Raw genomic sequence first — 27,797 nt, forward strand, 5'->3', positions numbered from 1 at the left:
ATGATAACACGCACTCCTCGGTTTCGATGTAAAATGAAACAGTTTTATAGCAAAGTTTGCATTAACATGCTTGTGTGTTGGAGTCAGAATCGGTTAGAGACAGACAACGACAGTAGATGTGATTGCGTTATGGGCCAATTTTGACCGAAACGGCAAACATGACAGCACAAGAGAGAAAAAAAAAATAGAGTTGTCAAATCTACAACTTTGGATAGATTTTTCTACGGCTTCATAACAACCATCTAACAAGTCAAAAGACATTAACACCTGATAAAAGTGGCTGTACAAAGAGCCATTTCTCTCTCCCTCTCTCACGCACATAATTGAACGAAAGAACAAATATTTGACGTAGCCGACATAGTTAGGAATCAGTCCATCTCTTCTTTGATTTCTTGTCATCACTTGTGTAAAAGACTAGATAAGAAAAAGTAAATAATGTGGGTTAGTTTTCCAAACTTTCAATTAAATTAACAAAATTAATATAATCTAATGAAAGAAAATTATGATCTTTACTTATAATATGATTTATTTTTATAATGATTAATATTTTTTTAATAGTAATATTTTTCACTATATGAGAATTACTTTGTCCCTACATGTCATGATTACCTTGTGGTGCTGCCTTCTTGGGATTAAGGCATTTAGGAAGAATTGCCTAATGCATGTCATCAATGGCTTGCAAAGAGGTCTTATATATCTATTAATGTATGGTCATTGTCATGTGCAATCTCTCATGTTAGAGGGTGAGTTCTACAAGGAAGTGCTACTTCTGGCTCGTTCTTTGCGTGATCAATTGATAGTTATCCAGTGATGCACTCTTTCCAATCTTAAGGGTATTCAGACTGCCTTGTGAAGACTCGAAACAAGACTCAAACTCTTAGACTTTATACATGAGTCCTAAGGAGGAAAGACGGGACAAGGATCCTTTCATAGATCTCATTGTCATGGGTCATATTAGGATAGAAGATGGGTCTTACAATTGTATTAAAAATTTAATGTATGGTTAGAATTCCCTTAATGTGTGGTGTGATTATAAATCATCTTTCTTATAGGAGATAAATTTTCATTTTTTTTTAATTGAAATTTTTTGTATTTTATAATTTGTCATTTGTTTAGCCTATTTTTTTTATCTGATAAAAAAATTTATAGTGATAGAAATATATATATATAATTCTACAACTTTGTTGTTGATTGGATGAATTGTGTTCCTCCATCCAATTCTATATAAAGTCATGTGACCAATCATTGCAATTGTGTTCCTATCCTCCCTTACTTTTACAAGTTATAAGCCACATTTATTTGGGTCTTTCTCTCGTTCTTTTAGAATATTTTAACTTAACTACGTGTTCCTTCAAATAATACCAAAATCCTATTTATAAAAGTAATATTCTTAAACTAACACTACAAAATTATGAGTATTTAGCGACAAAAGATTAGTAGCGGCCAAAATTTCCGCCGCTAAAGTTTCTGTTTTTCACTTATCCATCGCTACTCCCTACGTATCAAATCACTTCTCCGTAGAAAATTTTCCAAAACCCTTCGTGCGAAAATTACCGATTTGATTCGGAATCGAATGTCTCTCTGCATCTTCTCCTCTAATGGCGAAAATTAGTTGAAGACGATCGTCTCTCTCTGCTCTCTCTGCATCTTCTCTCTGCTCTCTCTGTATTTTCACCGAAGACGAACGTCTCTCTCTGCTTCTTCTCCTCTAATGGCGTATATCTCTTTGCATCTTCTCCTCTTTGCATTTGTTGAAGAGGTATCTTCTCTCTCTCTCTCTCTCTCTCTCTCTCTCTCTCTCTCTCTTTCTCTCTGTGTGTGTATGTATCTACTCATTCGATTAAATGAAACCAGTGGAACCACAATCCCTAAAGAAGTTGAGCTTCAAATCCCTAAAAAGAGCTCTTGATCTCTTCTCCCCCATCCATGGCCACCTCGCACCTTCAGATCCTGAGAGGTGATGTTTCTTCTCTGTAATTCCTCTCTTCGAATTATCTTCCTTGTTCACTCAACCTCTTTCTTTTTCTCTTATCAATTCAACAAATTATTTTTAGGGATTTGTTCTACTATTTGATGACTGCGTTTGTTTAAGACCCTTTTTTATTGTTTAACTGGATCTGATTTTAATTTAAGTACTAATTTCATTCTTTTTTCTCTGTTTCAGTAAAAAAATTCGGATCAGTTACAAGGTTAGTGATCTTTTAAGTACTTGTCACTTCAATTGTTCTTTATTACTGCTGAGTGTTCCTCATTACTGTTTGATAGATGGATTAAATTGTCAAAAATGTTTCTGGGGTGCATGAATTTCTCAATTTTAGCTGAATAATATATAGTTTGAGTTCGGTAGGATCTTATCGCACTAAAAGGAATATATTTTTTTTAGTTGCAACTGTATCATCCCTCCTGATGTATGTGTGATTCAATTTAAAGATGCACGCAGAGTATGGGGCAGTAAAAAACTTGTCAAGTCAGTCTGGTAGTCAAGTAAGTTCAACTCCACAAGATCAAGGTCAACAAGCTTCTAGTTCTTCTGGAGTATTAGCTTTGCCAGGTACATGGGTGTTCTCTCGTAATTTTATTTCGAAATATCGTCTTAATTTTTTTCCCTACGACTGATATATATATATATATATATATATATATATATATTGATGATCTTGTTCTTCATCTTTTACTATTTATTTGTAAATGAAGTAATCTATTAATTTTGTGATAAGGGCTTAGATAGCTATGAATTTACTAGGATTTTTAGTTCATATCTTTAAGTGGAATCTCAATTGCTAGTGAAAGCATGGAAAAGCCTATAATTACATGAACTGGATTTTTTAAGACTTCATGTTGTGTCGAATGGGTTTCAAGAGTTCAAGATGTCTAAGATGGAAATCTTCTATACCTGCTGAATATATAGTTAGATGGGTTAATAAGAATGTGGATGGGGGGGGGGGGGGCAGGGGGTGGTTCTTTGGTCAATGAAGATAGTCCAATGGGTTCTCACCTCCAATTCACCAACTAAATATCAACTTTGGTAGATGCTTCTCCCATCCAGCTTAGATTTCTTAGAGGATTGATATATTGTTTTGAGATGGTGTTTGGTCTTGTCCTCTCCAAAAGTAACGTGGTTGGGATCAGGATTTTCCTATAATGATTAAGTTAGCTATGGTCTTGGGATTGTTAGGACTTTCCTAGAATGATTTAGGGCTATGGGGAAATGGGTGATTGGTCGAAATATGCTTCCAAAAATTTGGCTTGAGAAAGTAGGTTTATGTGCACATCTTATGGAAGCCAAACAACAATATATATATATATATATATAATTTTTTTTTTTTTTCATTCTGTACTTATATTATTTGTGGCATCTTCTGAAAGTTTAGCTTTTTCTCTGCAAGCATGACAAGTTATTTGCCTTTTAATTTAAAACTGAACTGTTTGATGTTATTATCTCTTTGATATAATGTTTAGATCAAAGATGGTTTCGGAGAGGGGAAGGATCTAGTCGTGACTGTGATGTCTGCCATGGGAGGGGAGCAGATCTATGCTCTCAAGGACATCGGCCCCAAGTAGTTATTCTGTTAAGTTTAGACACTTGTTGAAACTTCAGCTGAAGTTTTTCATCTCAAGCTCTTTATGGCTTGTGGTTTCAAAACATAGACTAAATATAATATATATATATATACATAGTAGCTTTCTTCATGGTGGGTAGTACTATATGTACAATGTTAGTCGACAAGAAACAGATATTTCACTGCTTGTAAGTGGAATATGATATCAAATGTCGAGCACACCAGGAGCAAATAACAATCTAATCCGATAGATAGGTTTCATAAATTTCATAGCTGAAGAATAGAATGAAAGTGGGATGATTCCAATTAAGTTCTCGATATAGTGGCCATAGTTTCCTACTGCAAACTTCACCCCAAGTAAGAAGAGTATACATGAAGTGGGAAATGACAACCTTAAAATAACTTGTTCCCATGATATTTAGGGACATTTACTTATTCCACAAAAAGCTCTTGTTAATTGATGGAATTTAGGGATGTCTTGATTTCATATGAAGTAGGGGGAAGGTCTATCGTATGGTTTAGGTACTCCTTCTTGTCTTAGTGCTACACTAGACTACAAGAACACCATGGTTAAACATTGAGGCCATGTGTCTGATCCACAGATCCTACAAATATTTATTGAATCTACTAACCCTTATTGTCACCAAATTTGTTGGGATAAGCTATTGATGATGGGTTTGATGAACTTGTGACAAATCTTATATCCCTGTTATAGTTGTCACATGTCATTATGTTACTGTAGGCCACCATGCCATCGCATATTAAACTGATCCAACACCCAAAAATTAGACCATTGGAGCATCAACTTAATTTTTTATTATTAAAACCTATCTTCTTTTATAATTTAGAAATACACCATTCCTACACCACTCAAAGCTGTTTCTTTCACTCTTCTACCCCACATGTACTTTCTTTAACTCATACCACATGTTCACTACCATCCTTCTATATTAGCATCCACAGAAAACTATTCAAGCTCATTTATATATTTGTATGTATGTTCATATATCATAGTTAAATTAACAAAAAATTCTTTTTTTTTTTTTCTTTCACATTTTTGAGTTTATGCATTCTTACATTCTTACATACTTCATCCAACAAGGGCTGCAGTGCCAAGTGTAATGGCCTCACCAGTCAAACTCCAAACCTACCTCTACCTTCTTTTCCTTCTTTGCCTATGACACCATGCCATTTCTATATACATAACAAAATGACATAAATCAGAAGGAAAAAAATATGTGTAAATACAGGGGTAGTAAGTAAGAGCGATTACAGTTTTTGTACATATGATACTAAGCATATATGTATTTATCATCAATGAAGGGGTTTGTCAATTGATGTTATTTTTGCAAGCCTTTTGTGATACCATGGGATGCAATATGAGAACTGAATTGTAAATTTTGGTTTAATATTGGTTGGTTGGTTAATTGGTACTGATATGTGTCTAATTGATTATTTCCATTAGTGAAGTTGTAAGAATTGTTGAGTTTCTTTGATGATTGTAACAAACCTACACCCACACCTTGTATCAAAAAGATTCTAAATGGAAACATGTAAAACCATTTCTTCTTTTTTTGATAATTACAAAATTCAGAAGAAAAAACCACATAATTCTGTTTGCAGCTACTGCAATGACTGCAGGGACCTAGATTTATGCCGTGACTCGGCTTTACTTTCCCAAGAGTAGTGTTGTGCAATGCCCCAATGTGGGCAGCCTTATGATCGTGGGGTAATGGAGAATGCTCTTTTTCATTTTGTAGTGTCATTTTGTTCTTGTAGCGAATGCATCGTCTATTAAACATCGATTCGACAATCATGCATGCATTTGATGTGATTTTAAAATTCGAATATAAGGAAAATCAATGTCAAATCTCATCGTTTATATTTTGGAAAAACCCAGGACATAATACCTTGGTTTCATATGTTACTAGGCTTATAGTGTACACCCTTTTGCTTCTCTGTGTAGTTGCTGCTCTAAACTCCTTGAAGGATGTTTGGGAGAACACTCCACCAAATCTAACAGGCATGTACCTCCTCAACAACGTGTAAGTATGAACAGCTTTACAAATTATATCGAGATGAATAGACTACAAGAGTGGAAGCAAAGAAGATTCTTTCCTAACCCAAATTCTATTTCTGAGATAGAATTGTATTATCATAAGTTTTTATCTAATATCATCTAAGTAATGTTCTTCTTCATCACCAACTGAACATTATTTGTGCTTTGCAGGGATATGGGCAATAATAGTTTTGATACATCATATGTTCTCCCATTGTTTTCAACCTTAGAATCCTTGACCACATTGTATCTCTCTCCCTCTACATCTCACAAGATCTCTTACAAAAAAGAAGGTTTCAATCTGTTTTCCTGAAGTTATAAATCTTGTCATGCAAGGCCATGGAAGATAGTCAACTTCGAGGAGAAGTACCACATCACCTGTTCAGTTCCCTTCAATTACAAATATTGTGAGTATCTGCCGACTCTCAAAATAATTTGAAATAGTTCACAATGAATCTAAGTGCAATGCATATGTTATTACATGTTATGGGTTAGATTTTCCATGATCTTTGGCACAAGTTGGAACTTGTGCCAAAGATCTTATGAGGCTTTGTACAATCCCCAAAATTTTTGTGAATTTTTTTTCTTGATTTGTCCAAATTAAACTGAATTGAACCCCATTGCATAACTGTTGAATCCGAACTTGGTTGTTATAATTACCATACAAGAAAAAAAAAGAAGAAATTGCAGATCTACTTAAATGAACTATATGTATCCTCATAATATATATAGATAACTGTTTGGAAGTTGATTGTTTGAAAATGTGATTGCAGGAATTTAAAGCACAACGATTTAAACGGCACCTGGGAACCATTTGAAGGTCCTGATAAAAGAACTTGTGTTCTTATTCATATTTTCTTTTATGCTTTTACTAGGTTTTATGTTGTAAGTTAAAATTGATGTTGTTATCTAAGAGTCTACAAAGAGAAGAGGGTTTTTTATTTTTATTTTTATTTTTATAGAGTTGTTGTAATGAGGTGGTTGCTTTGTTTGGTTGAGACTTGAGATGTATCAAAAGTTACTATATCCTCCTTTGTAATTTATGAGAATTTCTAAAGTTAATTAGTTCTGGTTGATTATAAGTGCATTGTATCCAAAGATTGTTAAGTAATTTTGTTTAATTAATAGGTATTTAATTACAAATAATTTTAAAATAAAAGAAATTAAAAATTAAAAAAATCTTATTAGCGACGGTCATTACCGCTATTATAGGCGTTCAAATTGTACATGGTTTACATTTATAGCGACGGTAATACAACTAATTAGCGGCGGTTTTTAACCGTCACTATAGGCCTCATTTTACATCTATAGCGACGGTACTACAATAATTAGCGGCGGTTTTTGACCGTCACTATAGGGCTTAATATGATTTTTAGCGACGCCACCTATAGTGGCGTTACACGTGACCATCACTATTAATAATAGCGGCGGTTTTTTGGTATTTGCGACGGTTTTTGACCCCCGCTAAAAACCTAAAATTTTGTAGTGTAATGTGCTTCTTCCTTGGGAGCAATGATCGATCAAATCAACAATAAAATATGATCTAGTAGAATGATTTATGATTTGGATATAGATTTTAGGATTCATTTCGAATACAATCCAACAAAATATTATATTAGTGATAGATCATCCTTGTAAAGAAGCACCCTGACTCAACCTGTTGCACGTGAGATTTACTAAGAGGGTGGTGCGTGTGACCGTGGGAATAGTCTCATCCAAAGTGTGAGATACCCATGATATCAAAAAAAAAAAAAAAAAAAGAAGCAACCAATAACCAACCCCAATAATAAAAAGACTCAGAGATTTTTTGCCCACGGGCCTTTTCTTCCTAGTTTTCAAGTCTAACGATGGTAATTTTAGTAAAGTGGGGATATCATTCAATATACCCGGGCTTATGTGATTGGTCGATCTCGAATAACTGTGAATAAAAAAAATTGAGAAGGTTAAAGGTATTAAGACAAATCTACCATTTTGCGCACACACACACACACACACACACACACACACACACACACACAAAAAGTCTGTTTTGGAATAATCTCAAGATCGTACATCATATCTCACTTTCTTGACGTGAAAATGTGTAAGAATGATAAATTATTTTTAGTCACTTAGGCCTATTCAATTAGAAGAAGGAAAAGTAAAAAAAAAAAAAAAAAATGGATCTGGCGAGATGGGTATGGGGTGAGACGTGGCGGTTAGGAAGGTAATAAGGTGGAGGCATAAAAAATCTGAACTCTGAAGGTTCTACCATGCAAAAAATGATTGATTGGGGTTTCAGGCAGTATCTATGGTGGTGGGTAGCAGTGCTTAATAAACACAAGTGAGAACAAAAGACTGCTTCGATGCACGAGGGGTTATTATTGCTCATTCCAAGTTTTATTTTATTTTATTTTCATCCAAAACACCTGACAGAACTGATGTATATTCCGTTTGTCTGACTAACGGCGTTATAACGGAGATTCAAATTATACGGAGCTTTGGAATTGGAAAAGCCAGGGCAGTTATTCTTTTACATAGCTAACGTGCGCCAAGTTTGTAGTTAATATTTCAGATCTCGGTCTTCATGTTAGTTTTTCAAACTTGGATTTAGGATAAAAGATGCAGCTGGTTTGGGAGTCAATGGTGCTACGAGAGTACGCGTTATAAGCACTTCGTTCTCACATGGTGTGCACGTACTTGCGTCCAAAAGTCTTGGAAGGAAAGTCCTTTGTGCATAGTTAATGGGTGCGCATTAGCATATGGGTGTGGTTTAAGCGCACACAATACCTAAAAGATAGAAGAAAGATTAGTCTCATTTGAGTGTTCATTTAATAATTTTTTATTTATGATTATTCATTTAATAGTCTTACTTGAGATTAATTTGATGAAATAATGTATTTGTTTTTTTCACTAAAAAAAGATAATGATTTTTTCACTCCTCAATGTGCCATACTCAAAATACTCTCCTGATGTAGCATGTGCTAGAATCATAGATATTTTTACTTCAAGATACATAACTACATATATTTATGGAGATGTACAGATATGTATACAAAGGCAAAAATCTATGATTCTAGTACATGCCATGTCAGGAGAGTATTAGTATGCCATGCGGAGGAGTCACATTATCACAACTCCTAAAAAATTGGTACCTAATATGCATGATCAACCGCATCGACAGCACTAGAAAAACAAATGTGTGATGATGAAAAGGATCTTTAAAAAAATATTTACTCGTAAAAATATAAACTTAATAAAAATCGTACATGTGTCATCTTGAGATTTGTATTAAACAAGCAAAATAAGACTTTGAGCAAAGGGAATGAAAAAATTATGAAGTACTATGGTGCTACAAGAGGGACAATCCTCTACTTGAGAATCATCAAACATAGTCGAAGGAATGGACATGGGTGTCCACAGAAGGATATGATCAGCTCATCTTGGTTTTGAACACCCTTAAATGGAGAAAAAAAAAACTATCGCTATCATTTAAAGGCATAATCAATGACGAAGATCCAAGAAACATACAAAAAGGAATTCCTATTATTAGATAATTAGTGGAAGGAAAGGTGTATAAAAAACCAATTACTAAATCAAGGTTAAGGAAAAGTGAATTCTATAACTAAGTGAGGAATCATTAGTATAAGAGGACATTTTGATATATTTGCTAACTTAAGAATTGATGTCTATTTGGCGGGTACCATGGTCGTCCAACAAGGATAATATCAAACTCAATGAAAGATTCTTTGAAGAAAATTCATGTCCTACTTGTGATCTCAAGGTATGATTGATCATAAAAAATCCTCCTACTAATAGTGTGACTCCAAATTTTGAACAATGAGGAATCACATCGAATTCCTAAAAAATAAATGTCTAGGATTGGGATAATACTTAAAATCCTGCCACAAACCTAATCAACTTGTTGGTGCAGAGCTGCAAAACGAATTATCATATTTGATTTTTGATAGTAACTTCGTTGATTGGACTCTGACAATTAAGTTAATATCCAATTCAAGAGAGTAACAAAATCATTTTGAGAGATAGCGCTTGCCTCTTTTATGTCGATGGTCCTCTTCCTTTATAGCCTTATTCTTGTGCCGCATTGATTGTCCCGTCAAGGTAATCATGTCTCTATGAATCGTGTTAATCAAGATCATTTTGCCTAATCATCATGTTAATCATGTTGACTTGGTGCATTCCACTTACTCGTCCCATAAATCTCACTAACTAGAGCCATTACATACTATTACTTCTACAACTAGAGCCATTATATGCTATTACTTCTATATTATTTTTAACCAAGTAACTTCGATAGTGTCAAATTTATTTTTACTTACCCAAGACCATGTCTCTCAACTAATTTTTTTTTTACGCTTGCCACTTTCTACCATCTGCATAATGTCAAGTAGCAAAGTTGGTTTAGGCAATTTGTTTTCCTCCCAATTGCAATGAAATAGGATCGGGCTCCTCCCTCCCAACTAGGATTGCAATGAATTGGATTGGTGCTAATCATGCCTCAACATCTTAGCCTTTCCCCAACCCACAATTATTCATGTCAATTTACGGGTCGAACACATTTTCAAACATCACTTTTTTCTAATTTGAGTAATATAATTATGTTAAAATAAGTTATCGGGTTGCTCGACGGGCTAGGCCTTTACCTAAACCATAGACAACTTTACTCCCCCACACATCCTTCCTCAAGATCCTAATTTTACATAATTTCAATCAAGATGAGTTTGAGATCCCTCTTCAAGGAGTCACATGTCAAGAACATTGATCGTGCTTGTGCTCCCTCATCTCATACATATTATGTTTGGTCAAACTAACTAAACCTTAGACAATCAAGGTATGGAGCCTGGACATGGCCATGGGAAGTTGGCAATTGTCTCACCTCTTTTGGGCATTACTAGTAGGAGCTTGGTAGCAATCCCTCTATGAAAGAGAAGCAAGTGAAAATTAATTGTGGATCTATTTGAATCATGTTTCGTGTTTCTCCTTTCTAAATGTAATGTTTATACTCTAATTATCAAGTTAATCGAGAATTTGATCAAGTTTTGACTTAAGTAATGAATATTTCATACATTTTCTTTTGATTGTTACCTACATATTAACAAAACGTAGCATGCTTGGGTGATTTTAGCATTTGGGATAGTATGCATTGAGACCTTACCCTTGGGAATTTGAGTCGTTTAACCCTTCTTGAGATTCTACCATCTATTTTATATGAGTCGTGTTGGAGTAACATTGAAATTAACATCATTTCACACATTGGTATGCACAAAACCATAGATGCTTCTCACTCTTATCTCGATGAAAACACCTATGGTTCCGTACACACATCCACACTAGTAATATGTGAAACAATGTCAATTTCAACGTTATTTTAGCATTTTCCAATTTATATCCATTCACTCCATAGAATCAATACGTCACTTCATGCCTCCCCATTGGATCCCAACTACTTTCATCCTATAATAATGTATGCAATTTTATCTAAATTTAAACAATCAATATTGAGTTGCAATCCAGAATGATGTCCCGTTCCTATAAAATGTTAGGTGTCTACATGACACTTTTGTTTTTTTAAATTCAAATACCTTGGATGCATGAACAACTTAATTAGGAGTCCAACGTGTTTTAAACACCAACTAAAACATGCCTGGGAGACAATTATCCTATTTTATAGATACGGGACACCTTATTGGATTAAGAATCATTAATATTATCAACAGTAAATTGATGTTAATCAAAGTTGAATTCTACATTGTACAAGCCAAATATCTCAGACCAAATTTTCGAATTCCATGGATCCAAGGATGAATCAATTTATCAGGGCTGGGTCCACACACTAGACGGTTCTTTGGGATTTACTGAGAGTACTGCAGACAAACTTCTTAAATGACACACTATTTTACAAAAATAAATAAATCACAAAATGTCCAAGACTTGACTATATTTGGCACTATTATAAAAGATATATAATAAGAGAATCTACTAAAAAAGAGGTGTGGGCTCCACTTGACCATGTATGTATGGTGATCCCTCATCAATCACTTTGAACGTCAGGATGACTTTGCTACAGTGTCTTCGTAGCATTTCTTTCGCCAACCAAACACGTAAGTATTTCGCATATTACGACGTAACCTATCTATTTTGGTGGTCCCATAAGGCCATAATCTCGTCTGTGAAAACCCAGTAAAAGGAAAACCTGATCAAATCAAATCATCTTGACATCAACCAAACCATTCGCAACCTACCTATGGATTGTAGTAATGGAGAATATTCTGTTGTGGGGGTGATTTGGCGACACCCCCTTGAGATTTTGGCAAATATTTGTGAATTCCCCTTGTGTTCTCACAGTGCCGACATACCCCTTGACCACAGCCCTCTCTAAGAGACTAATATAAAATGACCAAGGTTTGTCCTCATATTCAATAACTACCACCAAAAAATCTTAACTTTCTCTACAAAAAGGTTATTTTCAAACTCTAAGACAAGTTTTTTAGAACAAATACTAGAGTGATTGCCATTAAGTTCAACATTGAATTGACATGGAAGTATGCACGGAACCATAGATGCTTTTAACTCATATCTCAAGAAAAAACATCCATGATTCTAAATACACTTTCACGTAAACACAGTGTCATAAGAAGTCACTTTAGCATTTGTCATATTTTCAACCTATTTGATCTTTACTTCAATCTGTCACCTTCTTTGACCTTGTTCGACGTCAAAAGCCAGTATCTCTTAGAATTTTAATAATTGGTTGTACTATAAGAAAATTGACATCCATTACCATACCTACACACCTACGATTTCACTAACAAATCAAACATTATTATCCAAAATTCAAAAACATTACAATGCTTACTCCATGTAAACATTGTCCTCAAACACTTGCCAAAAACCTTATTTTTTATATTTAAAAATCAGTTGCCTTCGATTTTGGAAAAAAATCTATCTTATTCATCAGGTTTGAAGGTTTAACCAAAAGAATATCGACGTCGACGAAGAGAGTACAAATTGTCTTTGCTTCTATCTTAGTCTTCAGGTTTGAAGGTTGAATTGATACAAATGTATGCCCTAGAAGTAGATTAAGATAGATTTTTGGATGAAAAATCAATTTTAAAACATAAGAGGGTATCTCAATCATTTATCCAAAATCAGGGGTATGGAATTTATTGAATTAAATTTGGCGGGTAACGCTTCCCCCACTATTGCCATCAGCGTGCGCTGGAATCTGACCTTCCAAAACGGAACAAGGGCAATGTCGTCATAGAAAAATTAGCGTAATTAGCGCCACAACTATTTTTCTTTTGTTTAACCACGCGTTTGACCCCACAGGTAGGCGACAAAATGGCGGGATAATATTTACATTTCAACCGTTGGTTTCAGTTATAAAATAAGAGAATGGGTCTCAACAAAAATGGACCGTTGGATTAGATTGCGTGACCGAATTTTGACCCTGCAAGCGTCGGTGACCGGGTGTTTGTAAACCAAGGTTAAGGGGTTAGAGGAAACCGTGACGTGGATAGGAGAGAGAGAGAGGATAAATGATTCAAGAAAGGTCCGAAGCGCTGAAAATCTTCAGATTTTAAAGCTTCCTGAGCGCAGACATGCTCTGCAACTCCTGCATTTGTGCTTCCGTCTCTTTCTTTGTTTTATATTTTAATTGCTTTAACCTATCGCCTTTAGTTTTATAAAGAGGAGATAAAAGAGACAGAGAGAGTCGAAGAGATAGAGAAACTGCTCTTACTTCGAGAGAATGATTTCTTCGAACACTTCTTGATCGCGAAAAGACTCTAGGTTAGAAAGGATTTTAAACTCGAGGATTGATTGTTCGATAGGTCCAGTTTTTATTCAGATTTTGTGGAGGATGTATTGAAGATGAAATATGCAGGAATCGGTGAAGATTGCGAGAAAAATCTGGAGAAATTTGTGAATGAGATTTTATTCCAAGTAAAGGTGAATGATTGTGGAGATGAGAGGTAAAATCTGATGGAATCGTCTAAGAAATAGAATTTTTTTTAGGATAGAAAGAAGGATTTTGATGCTCTAATCTTTAGAAACCTATGAAAAAAGAGAGTTTCAAAGCTAAAGTTCATTAGTTTAGGCGAAGGAGTTAGGTTTAAGCATGCAAAGTATCTGGCGACCTTTACGAAGATTAAAATAAAGTCTGAAACAATCTCCTTTAGCTTCCTTACAAAAATGGCTTGCGATCCGTCTGAAATGCAAGAACCAAGCATCGACACAGATAAGCTCAGTTACGAGATCTTCTCCATCCTTGAAAGCAAGTTTCTCTTCGGCTACGATGATCAAAAGCTTTGGATTCCAAAACAGATCTCTCCAGCGATCGAAAACAAGAATGAAACAGCAGGAACAGCAGCAATCGATAATGGCGTTTCTTCAATCAAGAACCAGAGAGGTAAGATCTGTATTCTCAGCATCGATGGAGGCGGAATGCGAGGGATTCTCTCAGGCAAAGCCCTAGCTTACCTCGAACAAGCTCTCAAGACGAAATCGGGAAATCCAGAAACGAGAATCGCCGATTATTTCGATGTGGCTGCTGGAACTGGCGTAGGAGGAATTTTCGCAGCGATGCTCTTCGCCACAAAAGGAGATAATCGTCCGATTTTTAAAGCTGAGGACACGTGGAAGTTGTTGGCGGAGCAAGGGAAACGATTCTTTCATCCTTCCTCCGGTTCAAGTTCCGGTTCTCGTTTTCTCCGTCGGCTTTTTAGAACCAGTTCCAGCGGTTCAGCGACAGCCGGTTTAGAACGAGTGATGAAAGAAGCGTTTTCGGAAAACGGGCGAAATCTGACTCTCAAAGACACATTGAAACCAGTGTTGATACCTTGCTACGATCTCTCAAGCTCTGCGCCATTTCTCTTCTCTCGAGCCGACGCGCTCGAAACAGAGAGCTTCGATTTTCGGCTTTGGGAGGTTTGTAGAGCGACAACAGCTGAACCGCCCGTGTTTGAACCGGTTGCAATGCGGTCGGTCGACGGGCATACTCGTTGCGTGGCTGTTGAAGGAGGACTAGCGATGAACAACCCTGCAGCAGCGGCGATTACGCACGTGCTACACAACAAGCAGGAGTTTCCGTTCGTGCGAGGAGTGGAAGACCTGTTGGTTTTGTCTTTGGGCAGCGGTCAGCTTCTCGAGGGCAGCTATGACTACGACCAGGTCAAAGGATGGAAGGCCAAGGAGTGGGCGAGACCAATGGCTCGTATCGCTGGTGATGGCGCAGCAGATTTGGTCGACCACTCTGTAGCCATGGCGTTCGGACAGAGCCGAAGCAGCAATTACGTCCGTATTCAGGTTCGTTGCAAATTTCAATTTTACTAGGAATTATCTAACGTGCGCCGAGTTGGTGAATTGTTGTGTGTTTCACTTTAATTGCATAATCCAGTTACGTGAAACGGGCCGTGATTTGTCGTTTTAAAGCTGTATTAGGTCTCGTACAATTTGTTTGCCTCGTTAAATGTGGATTTTAGTATTGGGGAATGTGTCCCACGGCGTACGTTAGTGCTGCCACTAGTGTGCTGTTCTCCGTTTCCACTGGTCTACTTGCACGTGATTTTCGTGGATTTGCTTCAGTTTGTGTTCCTTTCTATTTTTAACGCTTCTCATCTCGTTAAAACTATTCTTCATATTGGATGATAAATTTTAGTCTTACAAGAGTCTGGCTTGATCTTTATTTAGTTTCAGGGTTGAAGAAGAAACAGAGTTGGAAAAAAAAAAAGTACTGAACATATTTCCCATAGAAGCTTTGTTTTTTTAGTGCTCTGGAACTAAACAAAATGTAAATAAAGGTAAAATTGCTCTAGAAAATTGTCCCCAAAAAAATAAGGTAAATTTCTTTCTGGTGTAGCGTTGGAGATGCTGTTTTCCTCACAATAGCTGAAAAGGTAGGTTTACTGGGGTTTGGGTTTGCTAAAACTTGTAGATGAGACTTGGAAGTGGGCCTCTCTCTTGGTGTCATGTTTAAATTAGTGTAAAAGCAGTTTTCACGAGGGGTTGTATTTGGCTGTCAATGTACTTGGATGCACCATGGTTCTGCTGTTCCATTCTATGACGGGTGGCTTTCCTCGTATTGAAGGGGACCAAATTTGATGGTTTTTGCCCAATCACATTTAACCTTCTCAAATAATTCACTTCTTTGGATTTGAGTTTTCTAGTTGAGTGATAGAAAACTAATGATTGTACATGATATTCATGACCTTGTATTACTTTGCTTCCAATTTGCCCCATTACCCAATGTGAAAGTAAAATCTCATCTACACGTCGAGATACATTGCATGAACAACCTTATTAGCAAACTAGCTTACTCCAATAGGGTTTTTGTAACTTTTACTACAACATCAAGTCATTTATCAATTTAACGAAGTATAGGCTGGCATTCAAAAAAAAAAAATTGTACTCATTTTCCGTGCTTGCTTCACGTCTACTCTTACCAATTATGTTCGGGAGCATGCTATGATGTAATCCCACATTGCTCAAGATTGAAAGGCAATATTAGCTATTGATATGTTTTGGGGGCCTTCCCTAATTGCTTCTAATTTTCACTGCTTTGACTTCGTTATTTTCATTGATGATTATGCTGGTGTGACATAGTTTTTTATTTAATAAAGAAAGAATCGATGCGTTTGAAAGAAAATTTTTCCTTAATTGTACCGTACGTAGTTTGAATGATATAAAGATTATTAGAAATGACAAATGAAGTCAATGTGACAAGTGGTTTTTTAGTAATTAGGATTCCTACCAACTAACGCGTGGTGTCATCCTGACTAAGTTTTTGTTTCGTTAATTATTATGTTTCAATACATGAATATGGTCCCAAGAGACGATGTTGGGGGTCCTGATATGTTGTGTACGCCAGAGATTGCCGTAATTTTTTTACCCTTGTACCTAGTTTGTTGTTAAGCAATCTTCTCTTTAGCTTTGATTCTAATCAATTTGCATAAAGCTATTAGGAATATGTATTATTGAATCTTTATTTTTTTTACATGCTTTTGAGTTTTCTAAACACAATCTTTCTCTTCCGTTATATTGCAGGCAAATGGGTCAAATTCTTTTAGGTGTGGAGTCAATGTGGATTATGACCCAAGTCCCAGCAATGTGAATATGCTGGTTGGAGTAGCAGAGGAGATGCTGAAACAAAAGAATGTTGAGTCAGTACTCTTTGGAGGGAAGAGGTTCAGTGAGCAAACCAATTTCGAGAAGCTGGATTGGTTTGCTGGAGAACTAGTGCTGGAGCATCAGAGGAGGAGTTGCAGAATAGCTCCCACAGTTGCATTCAAGCAGGCTACCCCAAAACCCACCTAGAAAAAAGACCTCCAAACTAATATAGGAAGTAAGTTTTTCTTACTCTTTTCTCTTTTAATAGGTTTCATTTAACTATTCTCAATAGAATTTTGTGTGATTTAGATACTGCCCTCCTCCCGATTTTGGCGAGTATTTGAGATACCCCTCTGTGTTTAAAAACTGATAGACATCTAGAAAATGAGGTAATGCCCATTCTTCTAAGCATTTTTTTTTTCTTAAGAATTCTTGTGTATTCAATTGCAAGCTCAAGATTCCATCCCCTAAAACCTTGGAATCTCAAGAACAAGATTAGACTTTTGGGGAAGTTAGAGGCGATGAAGTTTTAGTATCTCAAGAAATCATAGGAGTATCTCAAATATTTTTCAAAGCCCAAAGAGATGATCTAAATCACCGAACAATTTTCAAGTCCGAGTCTCACTCGGCCATATTTGCTTAGTTTTTTGGAACAAACAAAAGAGCATCTCAAGGAAAACAGTTTTCTCAATGTCTTTTTCTGAATCTTTGGATATTTTTAATCATTTTTTCCTTAGTTCAAAGGCTCAAAACAATCCGCTGTTGTGAACTTTACTTGTGAGGTCTGTGGGGGAAGGGATGTCCCTCAGTTGTCGGTCTACCGACAAGGATTATAACAAAAGCTCATGGACATTTTGGTCATTTTAAAGGGCGAAAACCCTAAAGACCAGGGATATTTTCGTCATTTAAGCGTAAAGAAAATCATTTTTGTATCTATAATCTGTCCGTAGTCCGGAATAAAGGTCACCTGGCCTATTGTGTGTGATGATGGTGTCGTTTGACTGCTTACTCGTGGATGAGAGATTAGCAAATATTCTTAGGGATTCCCACTTGTATCTCATCTTAACCGTATATGCTTGATGAACTTCGTCAAACGCATTTGTAAAGTTTGAAGGCGACTAGTCTTCCGGTTCTTCTGTTCTGTCACAAACACGCTTCTCAGTAAACTCTCACTTTCGTAATTATTACAAATTTGCCATTCAGTCATTCTATCTATCAAGTTATTTACCCCTTCACTTGTCCTCTCCCATCTGTACTCTTCCTAAAATTAACTTCCATGCGAGAGTATCAGGGTCTTTTTGGTCATTTTATCATATGGTAAAGCCTTGACCATGACTGACTCTCAACCCAATATCAGAAAAATAATTAAAGGTAAAAGAGAGTCACTCATACTTCGAAAAAAAATTACCATGTTTGCTTTCACTACATGTTTTGCTCTTCACGTCTACTGCTTTTATGTTACAGATGTTTTTTTTTTACTTGATTGATGGGCTAACTGAGTGATTTTGTTGGTTTTTTCAAATTGCAGGAAAAAAAATCAATAAAAAGTAAGACCGCAGCTTTTACTTTAGAATGAGTAAGAAAGAGAAGAAAAAAAAAAAAAAAACAGGGAGCACTTGTTGAAAGGTAGTGGGACTTGGGAAATCTCTTTGGGATTCCTTGCCCACCTGAGGACCAGCAAATGTGGTGTCCCCTCCAACTTTCCATCCGAGAGAGAGAGAGAGAGAGAAAAGTTTGAAGTCAAAATGAACAGGGATGGCCTTCAAATGAGACTAGGGGAAACCTGTTTCCTACCACAACCTACCCTTTTCTGTCATTTTCATTCCTCTCATGTTCACCTTTTTACATTCTTATGTCCATAAACTTGGGTGGGGTTAACCCATCAAGCCCAGAAAACTTCTTTGGTTGATTTTTTTGTTTTTTTCTTTCCACTATATCTTTTAGTGGTGGGGGAAAGCTTGAGTTTGGGATCTTTTAATTAGCCACCGACCATATCTCATAAGAAGAGATTGATGGATGGATGGATGGATGATGTATCGATGCTTTGTGAGTTAGATATAGCCAAAGGGGAGGATGGATCATCTTTTAAGAAATTTCATTTTCCTTTTTTTGTTTTAGACTTATCATTGGGCCTTGCATTTGTTGGACATGTGAATGATCATGATCTTCTGATTGTTGAATCCAAGGAATTACTCTTCTCACACCCCTAGGATCTTAAAGAATGGTGGGGAAGGAAGTGTTGGTTGTCGATGTATTTTGCTTTTGTTTGTATCTATTGGGCTCTTTCTTAGTTGCATCTATTTTTCCCCCCTTTTATTGAGTGTTGCAATTCATAGACTCATGAAAAGAAACTCATAAACAAACATGCCATTCCCTTAGTTAAAGTCTCAAGATATGAGTTTTATTCTGATCGTTGGATTTTGTATTTTAACTATGATGATCGTCCGATTGATCTTTAGATCCTCTCAATGTTACCACCTCAAAAGTGCACTATTGTTATAGTAGTGTTAGAGCTTAAGTTGATCTTCGGTTTCGTGGCATTAAGAAGATGTTATTTTCTCTCAAAGATTTATATTTTAGTTGGAAACAATTAAAAAAGTTTACACCTTAAGAAAAAATGTCATTTTTTTAAGGGGATGAGGTCTCTCTTTTTCACTATTCTTTTATAGAGCAATAACATAATAAATTTTTATTGTTTTAAATATTTTTTTGTTATAATTTTTTATTCATATAAGATTCTTAACCATATGTGGCACCTTTTCTCTTGACCTTTAAGCACGATGAACTTGGAAGTAGGAAGTTTTGATTTGACTTAGGTGAATTTAGAATTTGTGTTTTTTATATTGAACTTTTAAATCCAAAATAGTTGGTTCTTAATAAATTTTCTTTCTTTAAGATTTTCAGTGATTTTTCTGCAATTACAATATTTTATATTTATATATATATATAGGGTCGGTTCCATAAACCCCCATTACGACTCACATTGCGACACACCGTCTTGTCTTATATGGGTAAAAATGTTTGAAATAGGTTGATTTTTGGCAAGGATGATCTCTATGATATATATATATCATTACAAAGTTTATAACCGTCTGCTATTGAAATGTCTCAGCGTTTAAAATTACTGACATACACTATAAAGATGTCCCCTTCTTGGGCCATGTAACAGATTTTATTATATTAATGGATCTTAAGTCTTGCTTACAATTTTCAATTACAGAAACTTAAATTTTCTTTTCCCATCTTATGTATTAGATACTTAGATGGATTAAAAATGGCATGGAAGACGTTCTTTGCTAATGATTCTAAAAGTATTTAAGTTAAAAACATAGTAATCTTACCTTAACTGGTAAGCTATTGCTATTTGAAGTTTGGGGGAGTGCCACATCATATTTGTATATGATCCCTTAAATGGATCCCAAATTTAAAGAGTCGTGATGATTTGATTTAGGCATATGGCATACTCAGTTGACTTACCTGATGTGATAGGCTCGAAAATTGTAGATGTACTCTCCTCGAGATATAAAACTACACATTTTTATGGAGAACTGTAGTTCTATATCTCAATGAGAGCACACCTACAATTCCCGAGCATGTCACGTCAGATAAGTCGATTGAGTTGCCACATGACTAAGTCAGATTATCAGTACTCATTCAAAAATGATGTAAAACAAAGAATCCATCTCAATGACCGAAAATAATTGTACATAATCGACACTATTAAGAATTTTGATCAATTCATCACCATCAAAGAGAACAAGGAATTTTTTTTTTTTTTTAAATGAAAGGATATGAACAAGGAATAATCGCTCGTCAAATAAAGCATATTACTAAATTCTCGACGACCCCTCTCAAAGCAAAGAAATTATCATTATTAATAATTTAAATAAAAAAAAAAAATGTTGTATGTCCCAAAATTTTGTATTATATTTTGTTCCCACGAACGTTACAAAGTCTTATGGCAAAGATTTGGATTTTGTTATTAAATCATGTTCCTCTATTCAATTATGCCTATAACTCTGTTTCTGTTAATTACTTTGGACGTGTGCCAATATCTAATTTTATTATATCAGTCCATATTATTTAGAATAGTAACACATGAGACATGTTCTATCTTTGTCTATGTATTTTATCAAAATACGAAGGTTGTGACGGAGAATAAGATAGTTTTGATTTTTCTTCATTGAAATATTAGCTCGAAACAAGATTTGATACCTTCCTACTTCTATCACATCAAAATTAATAGGTAGTTGCATGAGAGATTATTTCAAAAATATTTGCTGGTAGCCTCCTTAAACATATTAATTTGGTCTCATCATGTCTCATCCCAGCTTTAAAATAATAAATTGAGAAGACAGAATATGTAAGTTTCCTCGTGTAGCCTGGCTAACACGTAATGCACAAAGTGGGCCAAATTTTGAAATCTTGCTTAACTCAATGTTTAACTTTACTCCATTGTTATTATTTATTAGAGAGCTTCTATTGTTAAATCAACTTTTACTAAGAGCACCCCCAAGATATGTGATAATATCTTAGTCATGTCATATGAATTGGGATGCTCTAAGTAAAAGTCGGTGTGGCAAAAGAATATCTATATTTTTATTTATTTTTATTTTTATTTTTATCCTTTTGGGTATAAAAATATGGTCAATCATTATCTTGTTTTCATAAAATAATGCTTTTTTCCATTATTAGGGAATCTCCTTTACCTTTCAATTTATATCAATATAGATTAGAGTGTTAGGCGGGGATGGTCAAGAACCATAAATCTCAAGAATGTTTGTGCCATGAATCATTGAAATCTTATTATTTTTCTCTATCTCGAAAGCCTAAGTGGTGGCCAAGGGGTCGAGACCAAGGACTCTTGAGATTTGTGCCACTCCTTGGTAGGGATACTTGTGAAAATATTTTTATCCTCAACTCAAATAGTAAACTAACAATCTAATCTTGAAATGGAGTGAAACTTTAAATCATTCAGAAATCGAAAGCGTTCTTTTAAGTTAAAAGCTTTTTATTTGTAGATTTTTAAATGTTTATGTTGCGGACTATTGAGTTTAGTCCCACATCAAACATTCATGCCTTGTCTCTCTCCTTATAAGTTATGGGGTCTCTCCATTCATTACCAATTGATTTTGAGTTAGACCCCTAAATTTATCATGGTATCAAAGTAGATCTCTCTCTACTCCACGTTACTTGGACATGTTGAGTTTAGATATAATTACTATGATTTCAATGAATGGATAGGATTTTTCTGATTTAGTTATTGATCTGATACTTGGGATTGTCCATTGTAACCGTTATTAATCGTTTAAGAATAATCTCGACCTTTCTAAACATCCAAACCTATAATTTATCATTTAAGAATCCAAAAAAACCCAAATCCTCTTCTTATGTTCTCATTAAGTAATACTTATCTCAAGACTACACACATATAATATGAATAAACTTATTTTATATTTGTCCATACTTATAACTTATTCTTATTCTTCGTAGGAAGGTCCATAGATGTTGATACCATGACTTGAGTTTAAAACCTGCCTTCACCTATTAGTTGCTAATTTAATTACTAACCACTTGCTTATAAAAGAATTTGAGCCCTCCCACACATTTTTTCGGCTTAATTTCTTCTTATGTTAGGCAACTCAGACAAGTCATCTCGATCTATGAGGTAATGTGAACGAGAAAGCCAAGGTAATCTGTTACCACGTTGCATCTGCTCACGATCCAATTGAGTTTTTGAAAACTAGAGCCAAATAGATCCATTTTGATGAACATTTTACATTAAATAATTAATTTTAATAAGCTAAGCTCACTCGTGCATGGTGAGGTAGGTGTCGACATGATATAATAGGAGAGAATATTTCATTATTGCTAGTAGGTTCTGCCAACATTTTAAATTGTTCTCATCATTCCTCATCAAAGCTTAAGAAAAATGTGGGCCTCATTTTGGCTATTTCTTAATGTAAAGTCTAACTACCATATACTCTATTAGTTTATGTATTAATAAAAATATGTTTGTCATCATCTTGTTTTCATTCATAATCAATTTAGATTTTGGAGGAATCATCTTTTACCTTTTTCTTCTATGAATGATGTGGTGTTTTATGGAGATTAATAAACTTTGATATTTGTGCAAAATCATTTGAATTTCAATTTGTTCCCACCTAAAACATATTTTTGATGGGATATATCTGCCAAAATCATTCTGACATTCAAGTACGTCCTATCTAACATCATCTCAAAGATGAACGGAATGAATTTTTTGTTGAAGTACAGCTCAAAATCAATTAGGTTTGATCAAAGTATGTGTGTTTTTTGGGTTGATCCAAGGTAATTTAAGTTGGACTTGTAACTTATATGGTGTTTCTAAAAAGGGTTTAGTTTTCTTTTATTATAAGAAATCTAACTTCAAGTTTAAGTTTTTTATAGAGAAAAGAGTAAAGAAAGAAAGAAACCCAAGAGATGAGAGACTAAGAAGTTTATAAAGATTGAGACCTAAAAGAAGGTGAAGCAAAGTAATATAAGTGTGTTTCCTTATATCGATTTGCCTCATTTTCTTCATAGTGAAATTGAGCTTCAACTCTCATACTTCTGTGGAAGTAATCTTTGAGTGAATCACATAAAATCTCTTATTGTTGATATTGTGTTTTTACTTTTTTCTTTGTAGGGTTGCTTTTTTTTTTTTTTTTTTTTTGCATTTGATATAATTAGTTGGGTTATCCTTCATTGCCATTATCAAACAAGGTCTTCGAAGGTATTTGATGAAATACCTAATAAGTGTTTGATCAAATTACAAAAATGTTCACATACATAATATATATATTTTTATGTTAAATACCTCTCATTTGAATATTTTTAACTTCATATCTCTTAGTTTTCTTCAAATCTTCTCTTGATTTAATTTAAGTAGATTGACTTTAGAATCAATGGGGTTCCTTTTGATCTTTTGTTTCGTTTACTAAGTCTTGGTTTGGGATCACCCTTACTTGTACTCATCCAGAATTTCAAAACCTATAATGGGTGATAAAATCATAATTTTGTGGAGACAAATAACTTATTCCAATCATTTATTCTATCTCTTTTTCCTTTTTTTCTTTTTTTCCTTTTCTTTTTCTTTTTCTTTTTCTTTTTTTACTTGAGTTGGGAGAGAAACGAGAAACACACATTTTTTTTTTTCTAATATAAATTTCGTTAAAACATTAACAATTTTCACAATTAACGAGATATTTTGTTACTGGATTTTTTTTTTTTTTTTACTGCTTTGTTGTTCAAGATCATTCTTTGTAAGGACCAATGATCATTCATCAATATTCCCAACTTCCAAGATTGCATCATATGCATCTTGTCTGTCAGCTCTGGATTCAATTATATAATTCTTATCTCAAGGCAACATGTGTCTGATGTGGGTGGAGGAATAGAATCATACTTTGTCCAACAACTTATGCTTTTGGGTCATTGGACTATATGTTTATCATATTAATTAGGGGTGGCAATCTTAACGCGACCCATGAATACAACTCGAAAACACAAAATTAGTGGATTTGAGTCAAATCTAATTGGATTTGGGTTATGATAGTGTTAACACATCTAACACAATTATTAAATGAGTTGGGTCTAAGTCAGGGGCATCAACACACTCAACCAGTTTTCACACATTTAGTTATTATATCATTATTTTGTAATTTTAAATATATCAACAATTGTTTAAGAATTTTTTAAATTACCCCTTTTTTATGCTAAAATATAGTTTTTTTATTTTGTGGTACTTAATTTATATTAGTAGATATTGATTTATATTTGTATGGCTTTATTTTTAGTAATGGTATCTTATTTTTTATGGTGGAAATGAAATTTATTTTTTTCAATAAAGATTAAAAAAAATTTAAACATGTCATATATAAGTCAGGTAAGGTATACCTATTTACAAATGGGTTGGGTTTGGATTTAAATTTTTGACACGATTATTAAATGGGTTGGGTTTGGTTTTGATAAATTTTCATGACACTCGTACCTCAATACGACACGACCCATTACCACCCCTAATATTAATTAGTGAACCCGGTCATCAACACATCTTTTTTTTCTTTTTTTTTCACCTCTAATGTTTTGGGACAGAACAGCTTTTAGATGGGCTTTATTGTTTGTATTTTATTCTGAAAAAATAATGCTGGTCTAACTAAGGCATATTCTCCTCTATGGTTTGCATCAATGTAATAGTAACCGTGGATGAAATGCTTAGTAATTTTCAAATGTTGGGAATGATAATGTCATACCTTTTAGGGCATGTTTAGTTGTTGGGCAGTGTTTTGGCCCACTCATCATGAACCAGATTTGAGAGTAATCCTAGTCCCATTTCGTTATTGGGCCAAACCACGTTTAAGGTCGGATTCGAGCTGGGGAGCAGTGTCCATCGGGTGATCCCACCCAATAACTTATTTTGTAATTAAGGTCGAATTTGAGCTTGGGAACTAGGCCCATCGAGCAGACCCGCCCAATAACTTATTTTGCATTTTTATTGATATTTTATGAATTTTGTTAACATTTGCCGGGCACACGTTAAAGTGCAATAAATACACTTCGGAAATTGGAATCTGAGGGTATTTTGGTAAAAAATAATTTTTTCAAGGTCATTTTCGGTACAAAATCCAATTTCGCAAGTGTAATTATTGCACTTTAGCATTTGCCCTTTGGGCACACGTTAACAAGACCCCTCTCCCCTATTTTGGGCTGCTTGGACTGATAACAACCCTTTAAAGGCCCTAAAGCATAAAATTTTCCTTAATCAAGTTCTTATTGACCTATAGAAGCCTATGTCCCATTTTTTTTTTTCAAGTCCATCATTACCGTACCCCTCATCACTCTTACAACCAAAAAAAAAAAAATCCTACACAAATGACAATATTTTTTGTCAATTTGTGAATTAGTTTTACATTCATCTCGAAGATTTAGAATGAAAGATCACGGATCAACCATATCATTGTGCTTCACCACACTAAAATGATGAAAATAACATAAATTATTTATGCTTCACCATATCATTATGAGTTTAGTTGTCCAATGCCAATATCACTCGAAACATCTCTTTTATAAGGGATTACCAACATATTTATTGTGTGATATTTTCATATCAAATCCGTAGTATTTTTACTCTTCCAAATCTCCATAAAAGCGTCTCCATCCTGTCTATGTATCTTTAAAATATTTTTATGTCTTTTGATAAAATTGAAATTTTTAAATCAATCAATCAAAAAAGATAATTTGTAGAAGAGACTAGTTGGAGATGTACTTAGAATAAGAATTTAATATATTCATATTTTTAAATACCTCAAAAATAAAATAATAAGATATTGGAGTAAACTAAAGATTTTGTTGAACATCTAAGATATTCTTCTGCATTGAAAATGTAGTTGGAGGTGACAATCAATGAGAAATATAATTGAGGTTGTTGAATTTATCATGCCACAACAATTTTTCGTCAATCATACCACCAATCTACCTAATATTTCAGGATTTATTTAGAAGATTACAAGACACAACTAGTCAACTAAATACAAATGAATGTATTAAAAACTACTTGATATACAATGATCATTTAAGCAGTATCTTAATATAAAATGCATGAACGTTAACTTATTTCTGTGAAGTCAATTTCATTTTTCTCTTATGCGTTTGTGTGCATACTTGTGAGTGTGTTGGGGATTCTTATTTTTCTTAATCAAATATTTAGTGTAATATGATTTTGTGATAAATATTATTTTGACGGTTGGTGGATTCTGAAATGGGTAGTTCATTCGTTATAATTACACATGTGTCTTTTTTTTCTTTTTGATTTAATTGACCTTCAAATGTATTGATTATGCTCTACACTCCATATTTCCCCTTTTTTATTATTTTTACTTAGTTATTTCTTCTTTTAAATTGCACTATTTGAAGTATAAATGGACTGATTGATTTTCGAGATATGTGATAAATTTTGAAGGATAAACATAGAATAGGTATGTTGGTACTTATATGAATCTAACCAACTAAAGATTATTTGAATTATTTTTCGTATATTTGGGTAGGAAGAATTAAATATAGACAAATGTGGGACATAAATATATCTGTTTCGTCACATTATCCATCAGTAATTCATTTCTAAAAATAAAAATAAAAAATGAATAGATACTTGGATAATTGTTTGATTCGACACTGTGATCCACCTATTTCAATTACGGGTGTCAATTGCGTATATTGGCCCGTTAAACCGGCCCGGCCCACTCAAAAAGAAGAGTTAGGAGATAGGAACATTATATCCATCCTGCAAAGAAGGGGTTAGGCATAAATACAACCCCTTAAATCCAGGCCTGACTAGGGCCTAAAACAATGCCCAAACTAATTGTTAGAATATTTTTATGAAAAATGCTGAAATGACAAAAAGTATTTATGGGGATTCTCACAAATCTGACGTGCAATGTGCACAGAATCATATATGTGTTTCCTCACGATACGAGTAAAAATCATCTACAGTTATGTATGCATGTCCACATCAGACTTGGGAGAATCACAGTAAATCCTTTGTCACCCCAGCACGACTCTTTTTATATGTACGAAATAAATGTATAATTTTCAAACGAAAGAGAATAAATTGTAAATAATGAACTTACATTCAGTGCAAACCATTTTTGCAGACATTCGCCCCATTTTGAAGAAAAACAATTTCAAAGGACATGTGATGGTTTTCAATTTTTTTTTTTCTTTCATAAAAAATAAACCTTGAATATAATTTGAGGTCGTGCGTTCAAGTCGAGTTTACCCATCGAATATTTGAAAAACTCAAAATAATAATAATAATAAATTAAAAAGAAATAACAACCACCTGACCCCAACCCAAGCTTGTGAGGGCCCAATTCATGCATATAGCCCATTTGGACCCCGCTGAAGTATAGGGCTGGTCTAGGTGTGGCTCGCCTATTTATGGCTGAGTTGGGTCTCAACCATCCTGACCTGAGCTCGCTAATTTCATTGTTGGAACGGTTTGGACCATTAAATAGAATAGGTTATGATACTGGGCACGCATTAATTACTCAAAA

At 34.5% G+C, this 27,797-nt stretch overlaps 2 protein-coding genes across 5 annotated transcripts; both read left to right on the forward strand.

The window, feature by feature from the left end:
• Positions 1-1,402: 1,402 nt before the first annotated feature.
• Positions 1,403-6,675, forward strand: LOC147395359 (uncharacterized). Of its 4 annotated transcripts, XM_086451282.1 has the most exons (8): positions 1,405-1,759; positions 1,855-1,957; positions 2,165-2,189; positions 2,431-2,551; positions 5,527-5,605; positions 5,791-5,865; positions 5,956-6,026; positions 6,393-6,671. In XM_086451282.1, coding segments are annotated over exons 4-8 (348 nt in total). In that variant the 5' UTR covers positions 1,405-1,759; positions 1,855-1,957; positions 2,165-2,189; the 3' UTR covers positions 6,395-6,671. The 4 variants fall into 4 exon arrangements, 2 of the variants coding, with proteins under 2 accessions (XP_086307410.1, XP_086307408.1); XM_086451284.1 differs by lacking the exon at positions 1,855-1,957 and having other exon boundaries at positions 1,404-1,759; positions 6,393-6,675; XR_015180754.1 differs by having other exon boundaries at positions 1,406-1,759; positions 2,441-2,551; positions 5,791-6,026; positions 6,393-6,664.
• A 6,457-nt stretch (positions 6,676-13,132) lies between these two features.
• On the forward strand, positions 13,133-17,118 carry LOC147395360 (patatin-like protein 6). Its single transcript, XM_086450414.1, has 3 exons — positions 13,133-14,925; positions 16,663-16,960; positions 17,035-17,118. Exons 1-2 carry the CDS (start codon positions 13,813-13,815, stop codon positions 16,930-16,932), a joined length of 1,383 nt encoding a protein of 460 aa, XP_086306540.1. The 5' UTR covers positions 13,133-13,812; the 3' UTR covers positions 16,933-16,960; positions 17,035-17,118.
• The last annotated feature ends 10,679 nt before the right edge of the window (positions 17,119-27,797 follow it).

Source organism: Akebia trifoliata, chromosome 8 (genome assembly GCF_017979445.1).
Source record: "Akebia trifoliata isolate Shusen 1 chromosome 8, ASM1797944v1, whole genome shotgun sequence".
NCBI classification, from domain to species: Eukaryota; Viridiplantae; Streptophyta; class Magnoliopsida; order Ranunculales; family Lardizabalaceae; genus Akebia; species Akebia trifoliata.

Coding starts and splice junctions, on each gene's coding strand:
- LOC147395359 (XM_086451284.1), top strand. CDS start 2,431: ATGCACGCAGAGTATGGGGCAGTAAAAAACTTGTCAAGTCAGTCTGGT. Junction 2,552..5,526: donor TGGAGTATTAGCTTTGCCAG/GTACATGGGTGT, acceptor TTCTCTGTGTAG/TTGCTGCTCTAAACTCCTTG. Junction 5,866..5,955: donor TTAGAATCCTTGACCACATT/GTATCTCTCTCC, acceptor TTGTCATGCAAG/GCCATGGAAGATAGTCAACT.
- LOC147395360 (XM_086450414.1), top strand. CDS start 13,813: ATGGCTTGCGATCCGTCTGAAATGCAAGAACCAAGCATCGACACAGAT. Junction 14,926..16,662: donor GCAATTACGTCCGTATTCAG/GTTCGTTGCAAA, acceptor GTTATATTGCAG/GCAAATGGGTCAAATTCTTT.